We start from the raw sequence: 22573 nt of genomic DNA on the forward strand, positions 1-22573 counted from the left end.
AAATTCATTACTAAAGTTGAAAATTGTTCATATCCCTGGGATGATCATCAACACCATCTACCTGAATAGAGGTGAATTTGAAAACCCACAAAATCCTTTTGTGAGAGGTCAGACCTGAAAGTGTACATCTTATTAAGTTCTGTTGAACAAAGCACCTTCTGGCCAGTTCACTGGCTGTGTTAATTTTCTGATTGCTCTCTGGTAGAAGCATAATACCTACTACCTGTACATAGCCCACTATTCTGAAATCTCTGGAAAGAGCCATGTTATTAAAAATTCCAAATAAATATTATTTCAATGCAAAAATTGCATTGAACTTAGCTGGATAAAATGAGAGGTTATACTGTTTGATTTTTATGTGAGTATGCAGGTTTTCAAGTTAGAATTCTAAGGTTTTCTTTCTTTAATTTGTGTGTTTTTCATTCTGTTGTTTTAACAGAAATTTTAATGGTATTTTCTTTCCTGAGATATATTTTAGTATCTGTGTTTTCCTGGACAGGTGAGATGAAGCAATACTTCTTATGTAGAGGGATTAATGGGGATTTTATATATTTTTTTGAAGGCTCTGAAGCTTAATTAGCATTCACCCCTATAATTCTTTCAGAGTTCTGTGAGAGATGTGTATTGGGGAAAGTAAGTCTCAAGTCTGACCATGAACCTATTTCTTCCTGAGTGAGGAAGAGCTGCTTTGTAATTTCTGAAATAAATGTTCTTTGGAGAGAATAAAGTATTCATAATTTATAAAATGTTGGGTTTATACCTAGTCATGTTGCAGAAAAACTCCTGTGAAGTGGGGGTAGGGAGGGAAGCCTAGAGCTATAGCAGACTAAATGGGATCCTGTAGTCATTAGCTACTCGGGAGATAGTCCTATAGCTATATGTGGGATTTATATAGGATTATATGGATTGCCACTACTCTCAGGTTGTATTTTTCAGTTCAAAACTGTGTTATAAAACAAAATGACGGAGGGCGCCTGGGTGGCTCTGATGGTTAAGTGTCTGCCTTCGGCTCAGGTCATGATCCCAGGGTCCTGGGCTCGAGCCCCGCATCAGGCTCCCTGCTCTTTGGGAGCCTGCTTCTCCCTCTGCTTCTCTCTCTCTCTCTCTCTCTCTGTCTCTCATGAATAAATAAATAAAATCTTTAAATAAATAAAACAAAATGATGGAATATGTCAAAATAATCATCAATGCTTTAAAAATTAGCCACACAAAAATATTTATATTTTATTACAGCAAACACCAAACGGAATTTTGAGAGGAAAAAAAAATTTTTTTATTCAGTCCTGTACCCACCTAAATACATCCATTTTATCTTTCCTAGGCTTTGCTAGAGGTTGTTAATGACCTCTTTGAAGAACAGACTGACCTGGAGAAAATTGTCAAAAAAATAATGCATCGGGCCCAAACTCTGTTGAAATGTGAACGCTGTTCTGTTTTACTCCTAGAAGACATTGAATCACCAGTAAGTCATCTTTTATCTGTCACACAGTGTTGAAGACTGTTAATGGACTGAAGTTTCGTTTATTTGTAATTCAGCTTGTGAAATCTTTGCTTGAACCACTCTCTTCATGACTCTTCTAACCATGAGGTCCTTTTTATAAAATTAAAGTTTTTTAAAATTTCTTTTCCATGTATTTTCCATCTTGTTTTGCTGTCACCTTAGAACCATAGGCTCTTACACTGATGGGGACCTTGGAGATCAATCCCGGCCCTGAGTATTTACGGATGAGAGAACCGGGGGCTTAGCTGGTTTGTCCCATGTCTCCCAGCTGAACAGACGTTAGCTCAATGCCAGGCTCCCATCCTATTTCCCCAGCATGAGGAAGGCCCTTGGCATCTCTGGGTGTGGACTGCAGTCCAGGCTGTGCTCCCCAGCCCTCTTATGAGGAGGAAGCCAACAAATGCTGGAGAAGCAGTGCCCTTTGCTTCTGGGGCTTGGACAGATTGTACTTGAGCTGAGGGGATTGACAGGCCTCAGCTGGGCTGGGCTCTGCAGCAAAGGCTTGAAGTGCAGTTTCCAAGTTCTTTTCCTGTTGCTTCGGAGCTGGGGACGCTTGCACAGAGCACACACCAGGTGGAGGCGGCTCCTTGCCTCTTCCCCGCTGGGGTTCCTGTTAACTCCAACGGCAGGCAAGCATCGAGCTAGTTCAAGGCCTCCGGCCTGCAGCACCTGGGCTTTCAGGTTTCTGTTAAGCCCTTCGGCTCTTTGGGGGAAATCTGCTGGGTAAATACACAACAGTATTGAAAATAATCATCATCATCAATCTAACTTCTTGAAAGTTAAATGTCTAAACCCTTCGCAGCAATTTAATATCTTTACTGTGAACTGTCTTCAAAGACCAGGAATTGTCTAGCTATTTAAGTGCCGTTTTAATACCTCAGAGGATGGTATTTTACTGTACTTTGCTTAGAAAAGGTTATTGTCTTTGCCTTCAGGTTTGTTTTCCTCCAAGAATAAGAACCTTAGGGTAAATTTTGGAGATGTAAAAATAAGTATCATAAAATTTACAACATGAAGTTTTTTTTTTTAAGATTTTGTTTATTTATTTGACACACAGAGATAGTGAGAGAGAGAGCACAAGCAGGGGGAGCGGCCGGCAGAGGGAGAGGGAGAAGCAGGCTTCCCGCTGAGCAAGGAGCCCAATGCGGGGCTCGATCCCAGGACCCTGGGATCGTGACCTGAGCCGAAGGCAGACGTTTAACCAACTGAGCCACCCAGGTGCCCCACAACGTGAAGTTTTTAAAAATCTATACATGTTTAAAATGTTGAGGCATGTGTGCCCATATTTTAGCAGAGCTTGGCGTTACTTCTACATCAGCAGGTGTGGTTTAAACAAACGATAGCCTTGCCATTATCCTGTGATTACGTAAAACTCAGTGGAACCCTGGGAAAACACCCCCCTCCACAATAGCCTGCATTTATGGAATGCTTCTGGATGTTGTGTGAAGTACTTGAGTTCATTTAATTGCCCCTCATCCTTATGAAGTGGGTATTATTATCATTCTCACTTTATAGAGGAGGAAATGAGGCTCAGAGAGTTGAGTGACTTGCTGGAGTCTCCCCCCACCGCCTGACTCTAAAGCCTCAGAAAGGAATGGGGAGGGGTGGGGGTGCTCGGTGGTTACGGTGATAGTCTGGCCAGGCTGTAGGCTCTCATTAAGCAAGGGCAGGAAGAGGCAGCTGTTGGGGCCTCAGCTTCCATGGGATGAAATCTGCTGGTGGTGGTTCCGGGGTAGTGCAGTAGTCCGATGATGTAATCAAGAGCCCAGCACTGTCCACTTTCCTGCCCATGTCTCAGTGCTCGGCTGCCGTTCACCCTCAGGGTCCAGGAGGCTGACACAGTTCCAGGCAGTGTGTCATCATGTACCAGGAGAGGAAGAAAGGAACACTTCTGTTCACCTAGCTCTCTTTTTCTCAGGGGAGAAAGTCTTTTCCAAAAGAGTTTTTTCTCAGCTGACTTTCCCGCAGGATTCACTGGTCAAGAATGAGATGTTGCTTACATCATTCATATTCTTAGTATTTTTCTATTCTTCACCTCTCAGTCTCTGATACAGGTGTGTTCAAATGTTCAGCATAACTGAGATTTATCAGTATCTTCTTGTCCAGTTCTGTAGGTCGTTGATTTAGTTGTACTAATATTACTTGTTCGTGCGTTTTTGAGTTTGAGATTGGAGGTCATTTTGATGGGAGGGTGTTTCGTTTGTTGGTGCCATTGTTTTCTTTGGTTCTTTCTTATACTCCTTCCTCCCTGTCTAATAGTGTGTGCAGTCCTTGGCCCCTAGTCAAGAACAAGTTGGGTCTCCTGCTGTGTGGTAATATTACACTAAGCCAGAAGCAGCGTGGTTCAGTTTCTGGGGGTGAAGCTAGGTCACCTGTTTCAAGGGAACATTTTTAGTCCCCAAGCCCCAGTAGAACCTGAAGTTCCACTCATTGCCACCTGCCTGTTTCTGGACTTGGAGTACAGTAGGCGTATGTCTTCAGGCTTGGCCCTTTAGAGACCTTTTCTTTTTGGTCTTCTCTGCCATCCGGCCCTTCTTTTTTCTGCTTTTTAACCTCTAGATGTCTTTCTGGTTTTCTCTTTCTGTATTTTTATCAATCTGTGCTCTGTTTTTGGAAGAGAACAGATGTGTCAAAGCATTTACTTATGGCATCATGTCTACTGGCATTCCATGTGCTACTTTTTACAATCAGGGGGGAAATAAGCGTCATTTCAGGGAAAAAAAAAATCTGCTGGAAGTTTCTTTTCTCTAAAAATAACTTTTGCTTTTCTCTATTTTATTAAAATCATTCCTGAAAACAGAAACTTCTGATTATTGCCTTGTGATTTGAGTATTTAAAAAGCTGGTTACTGCAGATGTATATTTCCTGGCCTTTGTTCATTTGAGGGAAAGAGGAAGAAAAGAAATTGAAATCTAGCTATTGAAGCTTTGATTCATCATCTCCTCAGTGTTTAGAGACTGCCTTCCTGAGCAGGAAGGTGTTAACTGATCAGTTCACTCAGTGGATGCCAAAAATAGAAATAAGGAATGCCTTTCTGGCCTCTCTGCTGCCAAAATTCATATTTTACCCTCTTTTGCTTCCCTTAAGTGTTTCAATCAATTTTAAGTGACTTTGTCAATGGTATCTTCCACTAGACTGAAAAAATAGATTGTTCCATAGCTAGCTACCGTTGACGTTAGGAAACATTAGTCAAAGGACTAATCCTTTGAACTGAATATTCCCTGTATAATATGACATTCCATGAACCTGTCCAAGCAATTCCTATCCCTTCTGTTACCTTCTTTCTAGCTCATGTATTTACTATTATCTCTATTTCTTTCTGTGCTTTGTCAAGGAAAGCAAGAATGCGGACATTTTCATGGTAAAGTCCTAAGGCATTTTCTCAGGACTAGTGTTTACTTGTGTTCTCCTTTCATGGATCATCCCAATGGCTGGCGGCGACTGCCTTGTGGAGAACTCCTGCAAGGACTTCATAACCCAGCTTATAACCAGGAAGCTAGTTTCAGGAGCTCACTTCCTAAACCAGGAATCATGACCTACACTTACTTTTTAATATGTTCCTTAACTTCTTGGTTCTTGTAAAAACATACATACAATTAAGCCATTGAAGTAGATGATCTTCCTGAATCCCACACTTGAAAGGAAGAGACGGAGGTAACTATTATCTGATTATCCCAGAACAGCCTATAATTCAATCCCCTCCATCCTAAGTGGATGGCAAAAATCGCTCCAGGTGACTTTCTTTCCATTTCCTTACCTTTCTTTAGCTTGTCTTCTCCCTATAAGGAAATCAATGTAAATTCTTTTTGATTTTTGTTCCAATTGCTTTTTCTAGAGTGCAAAGTGGCAACTATCTAAAAAAAACTCTGATTATCCAATCATTGTTTTATATATACTCACATCATTAATCATTAATATATTATATATTTGTTATATTAAGTCACTTTATTAGTAATTTTCTATCAGTATATTAACTCACATCATTAATCACTTGTATGTGTTAACTATATGTATATGTGTGCATATATGTATATATGCAACTTCTGAACTTCAATTCCCACTCCATCTCCACCACATTCTGCCCCAAATCTTTACCACTTCTAAGATTTCCCATTTCAGTTCATAGAATCACCATCATGTAGTAAGTAACTCAAGCTAAAAAACCACACAGTAGCTTCTAAGTGTTTCTTACCATTTACATTCAATCGTTTGTCAGTTCTGTTGCTTTTATGTTGAAACCTCATTTCTAGCCCCTTCCTCCCACCTCTTCTACTACTGTCTTTACTAATCTCTTAGCTCCACATTTTCCTCAACTCATTTCTTCACTTGCAAACGGGGCAGTCTTCTTTTCCATCAGTTCTTAATACTCCTTCTAGTTCTCTTTCTAAAACATGCATCTGCCTCTTCCCATGGTTCAGAATATTCGGTAACTGTCTGTTGCCTATACCATAAAGTTCAAACTGCCCCAAATACAAGGTTCATCACCTCTGCTCCCAACTTAACTTTTGGCTGTCCTTCCTGGTCCTCAGCCTCACCCTTTCCATTTCTTCCTCCTCTATCCCACCTCCCCAGGTCAGCCTATGCATGCATTTGCCTCTGTGTCTTTGTACATATTGTTCTTGTGGAAGACAAAATGCACCAGACATTTAGGGAGATAATTTCATCCAGGCTATTGCAATAGGGAGAACATTCATTTCTGAGAAACATCTCAAAAAAAAAAAAAAAATGGAAGGAAGGATGAAGACAGGTCTTATTTTAGAATATGCTAAGGCAGGGTGGTCCTTTGAGGTTAGCCAATTCTGGAACAAAGTGGTAGGAGGGATTTCTTTATTATTACTGTTTTTTGGGGAGATCAGGGCTCAAGTAAATTTCAACATTGTCAACTCTGTACTGACTTTTTTCTGCACCCCCTTCTATTCTTGATGTTTCTCTCTTTAGCTCAGTGCCCTTGAATGTACTTGGGCTTTCTTGCCCACTGGCTTCCAGTTAAATTTGACAAAAAAGAGGGATCAGCAGAAGGTTTTGTTTTTTTGTTTTTTTGTTTTTAGATTTATTTATTTTAGAGAGAGAGCATGAGTGGGAGGGGCAGAGGGAGAGGGAGAAAGAATCTCAAGCAGATTCCGTGCTGAGCACAGAGCCTGATGCAGGACTCAATACCATGACCCCAACATCACAACCTGCATAGAAACCAAGAGTCGGAAGCTTAAACTACTGCACCACCCAGGCGCCCCCAGCAGAAGGTTTAAAGGCTGGAGGAGAGAGAAATTGGGGATAGTTATTCCTCTTGTTCTTTCTCTGCCAGTTGTTAGAGGTGGCTGGATTCTTCCAAGAACCCTTCCATAGTTCTAGGGCCTCAAGGACGCCAAAAGCATTATTCCCTCCTTCCTGCCATCCTTCCTTCTCTGCTCTCTGTGATCTTTAGACATGCTCCTTTAGACTGCAGTCTTTCCAAAGTTGCTAGTTCCTGGGTACCTCACCATTTCTTATTGGTTTCTTTTAACCCTGTCCACACTTCTGTAACTAGTCCCTTTATTGAATTAGGTTCAGTTAAAACCTTTTCAGTGTTCTTTCTGTTTTCGGCCAAAACTGACCTGTTTGGTCCCTCAACCCAGAAAACTTCCCCTACTACTCAGCCTAGAGCATGCCTGCCCACCGTTGATGAACACAGTTCACACAAAGACTTCTTCAACACCCTCTCTGTATGCTTGTAGAATTTTGAACATATATTGTCGTGAAATTATACTTTTTTGAACTGTTCCCCCCCACCCCTGTACTATTTTGTGAGTTCCTCAAAGACAGGACATGATTTACGCCCCTTTGGTATTTCCAGAGCCCATAACGGTGCCTGTACACTAAGTATTTGATAGATGTTGATTGAATGAATAAATGATTAGAGTAAATTACTCATCATCATAAATGAAAAATTTATCAAGAAGGATGACAGTGGATGATCATTTAGTTCTTTTGCCCTAAAGAATAGAATAGTCCTCTTGTGGAAAAATATGGATTAAGAAGACTAATGAAAAAATGATGATAATTAGATCATTCCTATTTTCTTTTTGGTGGCAGGAGTATCTGTTTGAGCACAATTTTTGTTTTTTAAGTTGTTTAAATTTAAAAAGCAGAGAGAAACCAAACCAACTAGTGCTTGATAAATATCCAAATCAGAGACTTCTGTCCGTGGAGCTTTTCCAAAGAACAGGCAGAGGTGCTCAGGGATATTTTGTTTACTTCACTGTGGCATGTGTACTGCCTTTCCCAGGGTGCAAGAATCAGGGCTGATCAACAGCCAGAGGAGCTTGGAACCACTTGTTCAGTTTCATTGACCTATAAACCACTTCTGATATTTATTTTATAAGATTCTCTTTTTACTTAGTGTATGTGAATGTGGGTATTTATTTATTTAATCTAGGCTCATGTAGCATATCCATTATAAAATCAGACTTGGATTTAGAGAATAAATTTTAAAAAATTAATGAGACTGAGAACTATACAATTGGTCCAAGTCAAGAATAAAGCATGAATTTTATTCTTTCTTTTATGCTCTTGTCTGTTTTTTATTGGTCATAATCTCCACAGTGACACTGTATATCCCATTAAATTGCACTAAAATATTTTAGCTGTTTTTGCTGTTTCATTTTTAAACCCAGGTGTCTGACTATAAATAATTTTCTACTTGAATTCATTATATTTTTAATAAATATTTTAAAATACATAAATTGTTTGGGGTATGGCTGCCTAGAGTTTTGTTTTTCAAAAAAAGATACTTTTGAGAGTGAAAAGTGGCACTTTTAATAATTGTTTCAGGACAAGAGGCTTAATTAAAGTGGAACAGTCCATGACAACTTTGATATATGCATGTCCTCAAGTGTGTCCCCCACCACTTACTATGGTGCCTGAAATTTCCATCATTATAGTCTTGTTTCAGATGTGAAGATTCGACTTCAGGAATCCCCTTTCTGTATCACAGATAAGTTCCATAGGAATATGAATATATTAATCTATCATCAGTCATTAAAGTTTAGCAAAAAATAACTAGAGATGGCTCTAGATCATAAGTCAACAAACTCTTCTATGAAGGGCTAGCTAGTAAATACTTTAGGCTTTGTGGCCCATATGGTCTCTGTTGGAGCTACTCAACTCTACTGTTAGAGCAAAAAGCAGCCACAGGTAATATTGAATTAATGAGTGGCCTCTGTTAAAATGCGACTTTATTTATAAAAACAGATGGTGGGGAAGATTTGGCCCATTAGACTCTTTTGCCTATCCCTGATGTAGAAGAATGAGAGGTAAGCAGATCAGTCTGCATCTCCAGAAACGTATTACTTCTTCTCTGTTCATCCTGCCAGCCTCAACATGGACCCAGTCCCATGTGCCTTAAGGGCCCAATATTCTGATGACTGGGAGGGTTCACTGGCTGTGAGTCTAATCTCAAATTGCCCTACATTCAGAAAATCTGTAAAAGGATTCCACCAGCAGCCCTGGGTTCCTGACTAGATGGTCTAGACTAGGATTTCTGTGATAAATCCATTCTAAAATGGACTTGAAGCCCTTCATAGTCAGATTGTCTGGACCCAGACTAACTTTCTACACCTTATGGAGCCAAGGCTGGCTTTTCATCACTTTCTTGATCTTATCTGGCTTACAGTCATCAGTGGGTTTGTCCTCACAGTTTCAGTGCTCTGCTTATATTTGACCACTCTCTAAATGGAACTCAAGCCTGCTTCTCTTTTATTCTTACATTGTTTGCTATCAGCTGGAGGCCCTTAAATGTTGTATTTCTCTTACCCACCATTCCAGATTCCCTTCCCATGCCTCTTAAAAATCCTCTTTTATACAACTTAATGTTCAACTGTAATTAGTTTTACATAAGGGAATTTTGTTACTTCATGTGTAAAAGCATTTTTATACACCTTATACATTTTTCAAGTACATAAGTACTTTATCTCCTCTTGGTTTATACTTTAACTCAATTAATTACCAACAGCACTTAAAGCACCCTTCAGCAAAAATAGAAAAATTCATAGTGAGCAAACATTTTCTGAGTGCTTATTAGGTGCCAGACACATAACAAAACGAAAGGCAACATTTCAAATAAAATGGGAGGAAAAAAAGCAGATGATATAAGCAAAACCAAATGAAATCAACAATCTCAAAACCAAATTATGCTGCAAAAAGATAAAACTTTGCAACTAAAGCTTTGCTCTGAGCTTCTAACAGCTAAGGTAAGAGAAAAAATTTAATACATTTTATAATTCTGTTTGTTAAGTAAAAGGAATCACATCAGAGGATCAATAAGATCTTCCTGACCCTTAAGTTTAAAGTTTTTTTCCCCTTTAAAATATTATTTAAAGGTTTCAGACCTTATTTACTATGTTTTGATATCTCTTTTTGCTATCCAGTATACACTGATATTGCCTTAGATAATCAATATTAGCCAAAGACCAGTCAACAGTATTCTCATTTTTCTTCTAAAGACATAAGAACAACCTATGAATTATCACATAAGGTACAAAGTAAGAGAATATAATCTATAATACTGCCCTCACTTCTGACACCAATTATAAGTTCAAGGGTTCCCAAGACCACCCTCAGTCTCAATAATTTGCCAGAAGGGCTCACAGAACTCACTGAAAGCTGTTATACTCATGGTTATGGCTTATTATGGGGAAAGATACAGATTAAAATCAGCCAAAGGAGAGATGTGTGGGCAAAGTCCAGGAAGGTCCAAATGTGGAGCTTCCAGTTGTCCTCTCTCCATGGAGTCATGGATAGCATTAACTTCTCCCAGCAATGATATGTGACAATGTACATGATGAAGTATTGCCAACCAGGAAAGGTCACCCAAGACTTGGCATCCAGAGGTCTTTATTGAGGCTTAATCACCAAAACTTAGTTGACCACCTACAATAGCTGACCTCAGTCTCCATTCCTTCCAGAGATCAAGTGATACCACATGACTTAAAGCTGCACCCGACCCAATCACTCCCGCAACCACATTGTTGTGTGGCTCAAATTACATTGTTCTGTCTGGCTGGCCCAAGGTGCCCAGGTAAACAAAGGCACTTTTATCAAGGCTCTATATGTCCAGGGCTTAGAGGTTACCTCCCAGGAGCCAAGGGCAAAGGCCAGACCTTTCTTTGCATAGAGTTAATTCTTTATTACACACAAGGTCAACACTATGGTTCATGAATCCAGTGTCTGACTTTGACTGGGACACCATGGACTGGTTTATTGGGGGACACAACTAATTCTGTCCATGATATAGAGTGTTAAAGTTGAAGGATAAACCTTGACTTCCCCTTTACTCATTAAACGTAAATTTAGAAAATAAAACTATTAAAATAAAATAAAATATTTGACCCTGTTTTTCTTTTTTTTTAAAGATTTTATTTATTTATTTATTTGAGAGAGAGAGAATGAGGGGGGTAGGGTCAGAGGGAGAAGCAGACTTCCCGCTGAGCCAGGAGCCCGATGTGGGACTTGATCCCCGGACTCCAGGATCATGACCTGAGCCGAAGGCAGTCGCTTAACCAGCTGAGCCACCCAGGCGCCCCGACCCTGTTTTTCTTTATAGCATGTGGTTTATATTGAAATAAAAAGTACTAACATTTTTTTTAAGTGTTTTTTTCCTTTTGGTAGTTTTAAAATGTCCTGTTTTACATATCAGGAGTTCACACACTGACATTTCATCAAGAGGTTATTTGTTGGGCGCCTGGGTGGCTCAGATGGTTAAGCATCTGCCTTCTGCTCAGGTCATGATCCCAGGGTCCTGGGATCGAGTTCCACATCGGGCTCCCTTCTCCTCAGAAGCCTGCTACTCCCTCTGCCTCTCTCTCTCTCATGAATAAATAAATAAAATCTTAAAAAAAAAAAAGGTTATTTGTTTATCTTATCCATTCTCTTTCTCATTCTAGACTGATAAATTTTATAGCTTTAAAATTCCAGGATTTTCTATTCCATTTCTTATCAGCACTATCCTTTAGCAGGTTTTTTTTTTAAATTTTTTAAACATTAAAAAAAATCTTTTTTCTCTTTGAATCTCTGAACATTTCTTAAGTTTGTTTTCCTAAGATGTGGAAAGCAGAAGTTCCTTATTATTCGAGGAAGAACTAATCTTGAGAGGCCAGGGCAAATTGAGCTCCCTAGGATACAGTAGACTTCATGCATACAGAGACTGTTTTCCATTTACTTTCCCACGTGTAGTCCAGTGCCCTATGCTCCTTGACACATACAGACACTCAGTACATATCTGTTGTGTAGAAGCACAGTTTTCAAAACGTTAAAACCTAACCCTTGCATAAATCTAAAGCAAGCATGTACCAAAAATTTATTAAACTCATTAAAGAGATAAACCAAGTGAGGTGGTGAAGTCAGTTTTAAAATAGGTACTAAGGGATGCCTGGGTGGCTCATTTGTTAAGCTTCTGTGTTGGGCTCAGGTCATGATCCCAGGGTCCTGGGATTGAGCCCTGTATCGGGCTCCCTGCTCAGCAGGAAGCCTGCTTCTCCCTCCCCCTCTGCCTGCAGCTCCCCCTGCTTGTGCTCTCACAGTCTCTCTCTCTCTGTCAAATAAATAAACAAAATCTTTAAAATAAAATAAAATAAAATAAAATAGCTACTGAAAGAATGCTAGGGTAAGATTGCTAGGTTAGATTTCTAAAATGGTTACTATCATCCAGACAATAAAATTGTAACTATGGGCTTACCTTTACTACTGCACAGAAATCATTTGCATTTCTCCTTGGATAAAATTCATTTGTGCATTGTCAAGCTGTTCTTTGTGGCCTCAATGACTCACTGAGTGCTGCACTCAGCCTGCTTGTTTTGAACTTTTACCTAGTTATTGCCCATTTCTGGGTACCCATCCCCAACGTGTGTGTTTAAGCAGTAAGCCTCATGATGACATTCCCATTTTGCCCCTTCCTTCTTCTCCGTGTTGACCCAGTTACATTCAAATTACCCAAAGAGCAGGTTTCCCAAGTGCCACAAGCTACCTTACCCCTGACCCCAATAAAGGTACTTACCATGGGTCCTTGCTCTGCTCTTTCCCTGCCTGCAGTGACCAAACTTTGGGCTTTGGGTGACTTTATATGATCCTCTGAGCATACCATGCTCCCCTCTCTATGATTTGTGATGAATTCTTTAATTTCACATGCCTTTCCAAGTATAATTTCTGGGACTTTGTCAGAATGATCCTTAATGACCCCACAAGGGGGCTTACTCCCTCTTTTACAACCCAATTTGTATTGCTATCAGTTTTTCAGGAATTATTATCTATCCTTTTAGAGTTGTAAAGTATTCTAATTAATAGTGAAAAGGAAGCCAAATGAAGTATTCCTTAGTAATACTGAGGAGTTTAATCTCATCTCTCCGGTCAGGGAATTTAAAGGTATCTCCTTTTTGAGGGGTGCCTGGGTGGCTCAGTGGGTTAAGCATTTGACTCTTGATTTGGGTTTGGGTTGTGATCTCAGGATCATGAGGTCTAGCCCTACATCGGGCTTTGTGCGCTGGGTGCATACCCTGCTTAATATTCTCTCTCTCCCTCTCCCTCTGCCCTGCCCAATTGCACTCTTTCTCTCTCTCTTAAAAAAAAAAAAAAGGTGGGGTGCCTGGGTGGCTCAGTCCATTGAGTGTCTGCCTTCAGCTCAGGTCATGATCCCAGGATCCTGGGATCGAGCCCGCATGTGGCTCCCTGCTCAGTGGGGAGTCTGCTTCTCCCTCTACTCTTCCCCGCTGCTCATGATCTCTGTCTCTCTCTCTCTCAAATAAGTAAAACCTAAAAAAAAAAAAAAGTATCTCCTTTTTTATTTCCAAATGCAGAAACAATTAATAGTGTATTGGTAATTTGATTAGTTTTATATTAAGCCAAGTATTTCACTTCAACCTACTTTTAGTCTGTGTTTATTCAAATTCAGGCATTAATGGGTACTCGAAAAATATTTATAGAATTGATAAATAAAGACAGAGTTTATCTAACTATTCTGACTTTGAAGGAGTCATGTCCAAATAATTTGGTGTCACAATTTTGCTCATGTTTACAAAAGCAAGGAGTAGTGTGGAAACTGGGGGCTGTAGAATCAGACTGACATGGTGCAAATCCCAATTCTGCAGTGTATTGGTTGTATGGTTTCCAGGAAACCACTTAACCCCTCTGCACCTTAATTTCCTTTCAATAAAATGGGGATGATATTATCTACCTTGCCAGAATGTTGTAAGCATTGATATCTACATAAAAGATTGGTCATAATGTATGTAAAATGCCTCATACATATTTGCAGCAAAAAGGGAGAATATAGTTGTCTCAGTCAATTCAAGCTGCTATAACAAATATTATAGAATGGATGGCTTAAAGAACAAACAAGTTATTTCTCACAGTGCTAAAGACTGGGAAGTCCAAGATCAAGGCACTAGCAGAGCCGGTGTCTGGTGAGGGCAATTTTCCTGGTTTGTAGATGGCCAATCTTCTCGTTGTATCTTCACATAGCAGAGAAAAGGAGAGGAAGCAAGCTCTCTCTGCCTCTTCTTATAAAAGCACTAAGCCATTATGAGGCTTCACACTCATGACCTCATCACCTCCCAAAGACTCCATCTCCAAATACCATCATGTTGAAGATTAGGGTTTCAGTATATGAATTTTGGGGGACATAAACATACAGTCCATAGCAACAGCATAAACATGATAAAATAGGGAAAGAATTTTCTGTCATCTAACAAAATAATGGAAAGAAATCACAAATCATGGACGATCAAAGCAGAGATAGAGGACTAACTCCCTCTTTTAAAATCTGTGACAATTTTCTATTATGCAAACAGAAATGAAATGCTACTACTTTTTACCTTATTATAATTTTAACTTTAAAAATTATTTGGAGTATAGTTTGAGAGATTTATTATTTGGTGATAGCAAATAGTTTCTTTGTGGCTTACTAGCCTTATGAGATCCAAGAATACTGCAAGTGGATAAAGATTTCTAAGTGATTGATTTCTGTTTAAGTCCTCAATTAAGACAAGTGTTCTGGTTATTTTTGCTGTGTAACAGATAAACCCAAAACTTAGAGGCTTAAATCAACATGTTATGCTCACAGATCCTATGGATCAGGAATTTGGAGAGGGTACCACAAGGATGGCCTGCCTCTTCTCAGGATATCTGGGGCCACATACAGTTGGAAAAACATAGAGACCAGAGGTGACTTACAGGCTGGGAACTGGAATCATCTGAAGATTTGTTCACTCATATGTCTGACTCCTAGACAGGAAAGACTTAAAGCCTGAGCTTCTGACCAGAACAGCTACACATGGCATCTCTATGTGGTTGGGCTCCCTTTCAGCAAAATGGCCTTAAGGTAGCTAGACCTCTTACATGGTATCTCAGGGCTCCAGGCACAAGTATTCCATCAGACAACACAGAAGGAACATCGCCTTTTATGATGCTCTCCGAAGGCACATCACATCCGTTCTATATACTTTATTGCTCAAAGTGGTCAGTAGCCCACTTAGATTCAAAGGGAGGGAACATAGACCCTACCACTTGGTAGGAGGGTGGCAGGGTCGTATTGTAGTGAAGAGTATAGGATAGGAGATAGTGTTGTGACCATCTTTAAAACATAAAATTGGCCACAATGAAGGACTTTGTAGAGGCTCAGTTCACACTGGAATATGAAATGAAATGTGTGCTCTAGTTGTCAAGGGCATTTCCTTGCAGTTGATCTGTTGTCACTGCCCAACAGTCAACTAGTCACACACAATTTTCTTTGTGATGGGCTTTTCTTTTCTTTTATCTTTTTCTTAATGTTGCATTTTCTTAGTTTGGGTCCATTACCTCACTGATAAAGCTGTTTTAATATTTAATCTATTCCCAGTTTCCAAATCATTTTCTCAGGTGCCCATCCATTCCTCATAAGTGGTTAATTTAAAAGGCCTTTGAAGCATGACTGCATCCAGCTATGGCAAATCTAAATGTCAAACTTGGAAGCATCCAGTGACATTCAGATGACTCCTTTCAGTATAAGGGCCTCATTTTTCTATCATGCTTGTCAGAAGAGGGCGAGAAATGGTGCTTTTCCCACTCCACATTTTTAGTGTTGTTGAAAGAACTGGCACTCTAGAATCATGCAGGCTTGCTTTAACCCCATGTGCCCCCGTTTAGTTCTGTGAAACTGAGCAAGTTTCTTAAAAATTGTGGGTTAGTTTCCTCATCTATACACTGAAGATAAAAATCCCTGCTTTATAGAGTTGTACTAAGGAACTTAAATAGTCCAAGAAGCTTCTGACGTAGAGCCTGGTTTATAGTAAGAACTCAATAGTTGCTAATAATAAGGAAAACTACCTTTACATTTCTTGTGTGCAAAATTTTCTTTCAGTGTAATCAGTCTTGATCAGGTTCTTGCACCAAATATGCCGGATTCACGAGACAGGTGAGAGAAGAAGTGTCTACACTAGGGATGATTCTTGAAGAAGATGGCTTTCTCTTCTTTACCCTTGGAGCAGGAGGCTGGGGTTGGTGGCAAAAAATGTTCACCTGAGAACAATGATAAACCGGGGAAGGTGACTTCAGGAGCCTGGGGTTGATGGAGGACATCCTTTTCTAGGTTTTTGTCTCCACCTTCTTCTCCATGCATATTGATCAGATTGTTAAAAGGGCAATAAAAATTTTAAAATGTTTCCAAGTGAGATGTCCCTTGGTAGAACTACCACAAGATAGTAAACACCTCATTGTAAAAATATAACACACTTAATTTTCCGCCGATGTTCATTTGTCTTGTTTCTTATATGAGTGGGGAAAAAAGAGAGGAAAGCCAAGAAACAGACTCCCAGCTCTAGAGAACAAACTGAGGGTTACCAGAGGGGAGGTGGGGGGGGATGGGCTAAATGGGTGATGGGGATGAAGGAGGACCTTTGTTACGATGCGCACTGGGTGTTGTATGGAAGCGCTGAATCCCTAAATTCTATACCTGAAACTAATACTACCTTGTATATTAATAACTGGGATTTAAATAAAAACTTGAAAAAAATATATGCATAGTTAGTAAAATGTATCAAAACTTTGACAATGTATGCCATGTTAGAAGTAAAATCCAAAAAGTAGAATAGAATTTTCTTTTTCGGCCCCCTGAGACTTCTCCACTTAAAATTCCTCCTTAATCTCCAATTATGTAATTATCATTATAAAGATGAAAGATGTTTATTGCATTATTTTAAACTGCAAAAAAGCTTTAATTGACTTTATGTCTTTCTGTGTGTGGCAGGTGGTGAAGTTCACCAAATCCTTTGAATTGATGTCCCCAAAGTGCAGTGCCGATGCTGAGAACAGGTAGGGCTTGTGAGTTTCAGGTTTGTTTTTTGCTCCTTGTCTTCAGTCCTTGGTGTTGGCAGCATCGTGTAATTCTTTGAGGATAGAAGTTCTTTCTTTAGATCGGCAAGTGCAGCCAAATACCATCATTCTTCTGTATTTCACAGCTTAAATAAAAACTGCTGCTTTTCTATGTCAACTCTACTTCAATAGTAAAAATTTTCAAGAAACTGTAGCTTAAAAATACATGTATCTACATTACAGAATAAAACTGCAAATGAATGAAGTCAATTTTTAGATATTCCCTAACTACACAGACAGCCTGATTTTCTGCTTTATTCCCTCCCTTTGCTTCTCTTCCTCCCTCTGTTTGCTTATATTTGGCCAATAATATACCCTTGGGAAAGAGGGAGAGTTTCCAGTAATTCCTTTTTTTTTTTTTTTGTTCCCATTGACATCTTTGAGGTAAAGGTGAGGGTTGGAGACAATCAGTGAATTTCTGTGAGCTTTGCGCTGCCCTGAATACCAGTTGGGCGCCTACAAAAGTGGATTCTGTTTACTTTGGTCCCTTCTAGAGGAAGGACTAAGAAATAGTGAAACTGACAAAAATGCAGAAATATGGAGAAAGGCAAGTAAAGTGTTTCTGGTGCCATGGTGATGATAATGATGTTAATATTGATACTAATGCCAGCAAGATAAGCAGCTTCCAATCACTGAGTGCCAAGTGTGCCAGGTTCTAGCTAAAGGCTTTATAGGCCTTTAATCCCGAAAATAATCCTATGAAGTCAGCATCATTACCCCGGCATGACAGAGGAGAAAACCAAGGTTCAGCGATTTAAGTGACTTGCTAAAGGTCCTGCAGGCAGTAAGTGGTAGCCACATCCAAGGACAAGGTCACCTGATGAAACTCTCCAACAGCCTCTGAACTTTGATCCTATTCCCACACATGATTTACAGCTTGGTAGTTAATCTCATACAGTGAATATCTGTTGGGTTAATGTTTCCCAAATCTGGCTGATCAATCGGAATCAAGCTTGGAGAACTTGATAAAAACAATTCCCAGAAACCTCACTGCGAGATTTTGATTCAATATGTCAAAATTGAAGTCCTAAAAATCTCTATATTCAGAAGGCTCCCTGGGTACTACCTGCTTTAAGATGTACTATTCAAGGGTAATTTGATTTTATATATCCATCATTGCCTTAAGTTCAGGCAATAGAAATCAGTACATTAACATTGACACTTCATTTATTTACTTTAATTTTTATCCAGTGCATGAAATTTAAAAGAGGCCTTTGCTACATACCATATAATTCCATTTACAGGGTATTCTTGAAAAGGCAAATTTATAGAAATAGAAAGCAGATCAGTAGTTTCCAGGAGCTGGAGATGGAGAGAGGGGCTTACTACAAAGGGGCACAGGGGAATGTGGGGATGTGATGGAATTTTTCTGTATCTTGCTGTGGTGGTGGTTGTATGACTGCATTTATCAAAATTTACAGAACTGTACACTAAAAAGGCTAAATTTTACTGTCTGTAAATTATACCTTAAGATGGGGAAAAAGAGGCCTTTCATAAAAGGTTTTTGTTTTCCTGCAAATATATTTTTGTCCACATCTATACCTAATGTCAGCCAATCTATACCTAAAAAAGATATTTAGACATAGAGAGTTACTAGTGGTGTACTGAGCAGTTTTCATAAAGTTTTCATGTAAAATAACATGAAATATATTAGAAAAAAATGTGTATTCATACTTACTCCTTGAGCTAGTCATGGCCTCATGTAAGCTCTCCCTCATACATGAGGGGGGCAAGGTTTATGGAGTTATTAAAATGCAACCTTTGAAATCCAAGTGCTTCAATATTGTTCTTTTTTATGCTACTGAATGTGTCCTCTTGGTCACTGCAGAGTTAAATATTTCTGGTCTTTCAATTATTTTTAATGATGAAAGAACTTCCATGTCAAAACAGAATGACCCAAGGCCCGGAGTGTCCTTGGCAAACTTTCTGATAATAAAGAGAGAAAGAAGGAAAGAAAGAAAGGTCAGATTTTCTTTAAAGAGACATTTGAAAAGTACCTTTGAACTTTGACATTATAAAATAGTACTCTCCATCATTCTATTTGTGGCCTTTAAATTGATGTAGAATATTCATTTATCTCAGAAAACCTTTCCTGCATTGTCTAGTAATTTCCCTCTTGTAGACAGGGGGATCCTTCAGTCATTTATTGGAAGTTAAAGGAATAAAGATGAGTGGCTCTAGCATTTACTTCGCCAGAGGCTGTGGAAGAGTCACTGAAACAGGCTATGAGTCTACAAATCACAGCCTGCTCTCAACACGTTGTATATCTTTCCTTTAACCTTTCATCACTTAACATCTTCGCTGTAGATAATGTCCATTAGATACCTTAGTCCTCTGGACATTGTTCAAAGTTATAATAGGATAGCTTTTGAAGATAAAACGTCTATGGCTTCATGCAATAATCTTTCAGGGTACGGTTTTAATTCTGATGAAATCTGGCTTAAGGTGCTGATTTTTACAGACAGTCCTTGAAGATTTTTTTTAAAAAACTGGTTTTGTTGCTGACCCATCATTTTTGCATATTGCCCTGTGGGGCTAACTCCTTTGTCATGGCCACGCTCTTCTTGGTTTTCGTGTAATTAATACCAAGCAGTTTGAGAGTTAGAAATGATTTGATGCATTTCTCTCCCTGAGGTATGTACCTCCTCTGGGGCATCTTTGACAGCTCCTCCAGTGATAAAAGGCACTACTGGGTATTTACCCCAAAGATACAAATGTAGTGATCCGAAGTGGTATGTGCACTCCAATGTTTATAGCAGCGATGTCCACAATAGCCAAACTATGGAAAGAGCCAAGATGTCCATCGACAGATGAATGGATAAAGAAGATGTGGTATATATACCCAATGGAATATTATGCAGCCATCAAAAGGAATGAAATCTTGCCATTTGCAACAATATGGATGGAACTGGAGGGTGTTATGCTGAGCAAAATAAGTCAATCAGAGAAAGACATGTATCATATGATCTCACTGATATGAGGAATTCTTTATCTCAGGAAACAAACTGAGGGTGGCTGGAGTGGTGGGGGGTGGGAGGGTTGGGGTGGCTGGGTGATAGACATGGGGAAGGGTATGTGCTATGGTGAGTGCTGTGAATTGTGTAAGACTGTTGAATCACAGACCTGTACCTCTGAAACAAATAATACATTATATGTTAAAAAAAAGAAGAAGATAGTAGGAAGGGAAAAAGGAAGAGGGGGAAATCGGAGGGGGAGACGAACCATGAGAGACTATGGACTCTGAGAAACAAACTGAGGGTTCTAGAGGGGAGAGGGGGGATGGGTTAACCTGGTGATGGGTATTAAAGAGGGCACGTATTGAATGGAGCACTGGATGTTATACGCAAACAATGAATCATGGAATACTACATCAAAAACTAATGATGTAATGTATGGTGATTAACATAACATAATAAAATTAAAAAAAGGAAGAAAAAAATAAAATTCCCAAAACTTAAAATTCTAAAAAAAAAAAATTCTCACTGTGTCACCATGGGATTTTTCTACTGATAGGGTTTTCTAATTGTTAGAAGAGCATTTTATGTTCCTATAACTTCCACCTATTTTTCCTGAATTTGTCCATTCGGGATAGTTGCTCTTTCATTAATTTTATTCCTTCATTCAATAGCTGTATGTTGAGTACCTACTCCATGATGGGAAATAGATAGGTAATGGGGCCACAGAGATTTTTTTTAAAAACCAGCAGTTTCTGCCTTCAAGGATCTCAAGGCTAATGAACAGAGGTCGGAGTAGGTTGAGAATATAATATAATATAACCATAACTAGATTTCACCAGTCCTCCAGACCATGACTGTGAGTAGAGTCACATTAACAGTGATAAATTATACAGTGATAATTTAGCTGCTGGTCATTTCCCCCTTGTAGTATAAAACCCTCCAGCCCCTTGCAAAAGCCACTCTTAAACTAGTTCTGGGAGTCCCTAAGATTTAAACAGACAGAAACAAAATAATTTTATTACTGACTCATCATTTTCCCAAGTGTCCATTTCTAAATCCTTTCCCTCTAGACATAACAGAGCAGCATCTGCTGGGCATGGGCTTTCTTGCCCACTCCAGAATTCATTGCATTGTCTCAGAGGTACCGGTGGCCTTTTCAAATCTGAGCAAGGCTGGGTAATGAGTGCATAAGTGGGAAGAGGGCTCACTTTCCCGACCATGTGTTATAGTTTGTTGTTTGGCCCCTAAATAGCTTTGCATGTACCCCATTTTTTCCAAATATTTCAGTTCCCAAAGCTTTTGTCTGTAGCCCTTCTTTATCCATAACTTGGATTTAGTCCATGAGGCCAGGCTTAGGAACCAGAATCCGGACTGAAGGCCAGCCATTAAGTTGCTCTCTTGGTTTCCCCACCTTACTTACCTGTTGGCCACCAGGCTTAGATGCTCAAAACCTCCCCCTCACAGTCCCTTTCCCTCTGTGCACATTACCTTGTGCAAATAAATGCCTTCTCATGTACAGATGCATCTCAATTTAGGCTCATATATCCTGCTATCAAGTAAGTCAGTGACTGCAGAGCAATTCAATACTTTTTGTAAAAGGTTTGTGCCAGGTGGTATTTTAATAAAGAGGAGGGGCACCCAACTCATCTGGGTAAAAACGGAAGACGATGTTCAGGGAAAGCTTTTGGATGTGATGAAACTTCACTTAGGTCCTCTAGGATGATGGAAAGTTAGTGACATAACTACCTTCCAGGAAGAGGAAACATTGTAAACGGAGGCAGAGGTGAGAAAGCTAATGAGGCATGTTTCAGGATCTTTAATTTGGGCTGTGCTGTTATCACAGAGGTCATCATAATTGATGATGTTGACCCTTAACTCCCCGTAAGGGCATCCAGCTGCCTAGAATGCCAACTGACTGGGGCAAGGGTCTTATCGGGTCCTGAAATGCTCAAACCCTCTTAATTGGCCTAGAGACTGGCTACATGCTTACTTATGGGGGAGTAACCACAGACAGTGACATACTGAGATTTGTGTCTTGAAAACTCATTGGGGCAGTAGAGTGGGAGACGTGCTAGAGGAATGGCAAACTAAAGCCACCAAGGGATTAAATCTACTGCCTCACCCCAGTTGCAATTGTTCAGTACTGGAAGACTGCCATGGATCCACTATGCTTACCTTCTCCTGGTCAGCAACTGCTATTCTTAGACGATTTTTATACTTCGTGGTCCAGACTTTTTGCCACTCTTTTTACTCTCCCCTGGATGTGTTCTAGCTTGTCGGAGTCCTTCTTAAAGTGGTATTTCCCAGAATGGGATATACTTTCCAGTTTTTTCCAGAATCAGAACAGATCAGAAGGAGATATGTACCTCACTTTTTTAGGACACAATACTGCTAATGCATTGATTATTTACAGTCATCTTGTGTTCTCAATGCTGACTTTTTAAAAAAATTAAGACTTTTATCTGATTCATTTGTTGCTCAACCTCCTCAGATCTCACTCTTAGAACCTTTCCTATGAAGCTTAATTTAAGAATATTTAGTGGATCAACTTGAATAAACTTTCTTGGATCTCTTATTCAAACTTTAAAAACCTCTTTTCTATCCTCAGTGGAAACAGGTAGTTTGAATGATCATGTGTAACTTAAAAATGGGAAAAGAACATTTGTGGACATCTTAGCAGAAATTTTTACTTCGTTTGAAATACATTTGGCCAAATTCTATTGATCTGTCTCCTATGTGTAAG

General features: G+C 39.5%; 1 protein-coding gene across 1 annotated transcript in view; it reads left to right on the plus strand.

Annotated features, from left to right (window-relative positions):
* The window catches only part of PDE11A (phosphodiesterase 11A), a 376001-nt gene that overhangs the window by 144857 nt on the left and 208571 nt on the right, over positions 1–22573 (plus strand). Inside the window, exons 4-5 of the mRNA XM_028123415.2 lie at positions 1322–1462; positions 16749–16813. Of these exons, the coding sequence (XP_027979216.1) occupies positions 1322–1462; positions 16749–16813 (206 nt within the window). The remainder of the gene's footprint in view (positions 1–1321; positions 1463–16748; positions 16814–22573) is intronic.

Source organism: Eumetopias jubatus, unplaced genomic scaffold, assembly GCF_037043125.1.
Source record: "Eumetopias jubatus isolate StellerSeaLion01/CBP00866 unplaced genomic scaffold, mEumJub1_p1.0 scaffold_3, whole genome shotgun sequence".
In the NCBI taxonomy this organism is placed as follows: Eukaryota; Metazoa; Chordata; class Mammalia; order Carnivora; family Otariidae; genus Eumetopias; species Eumetopias jubatus.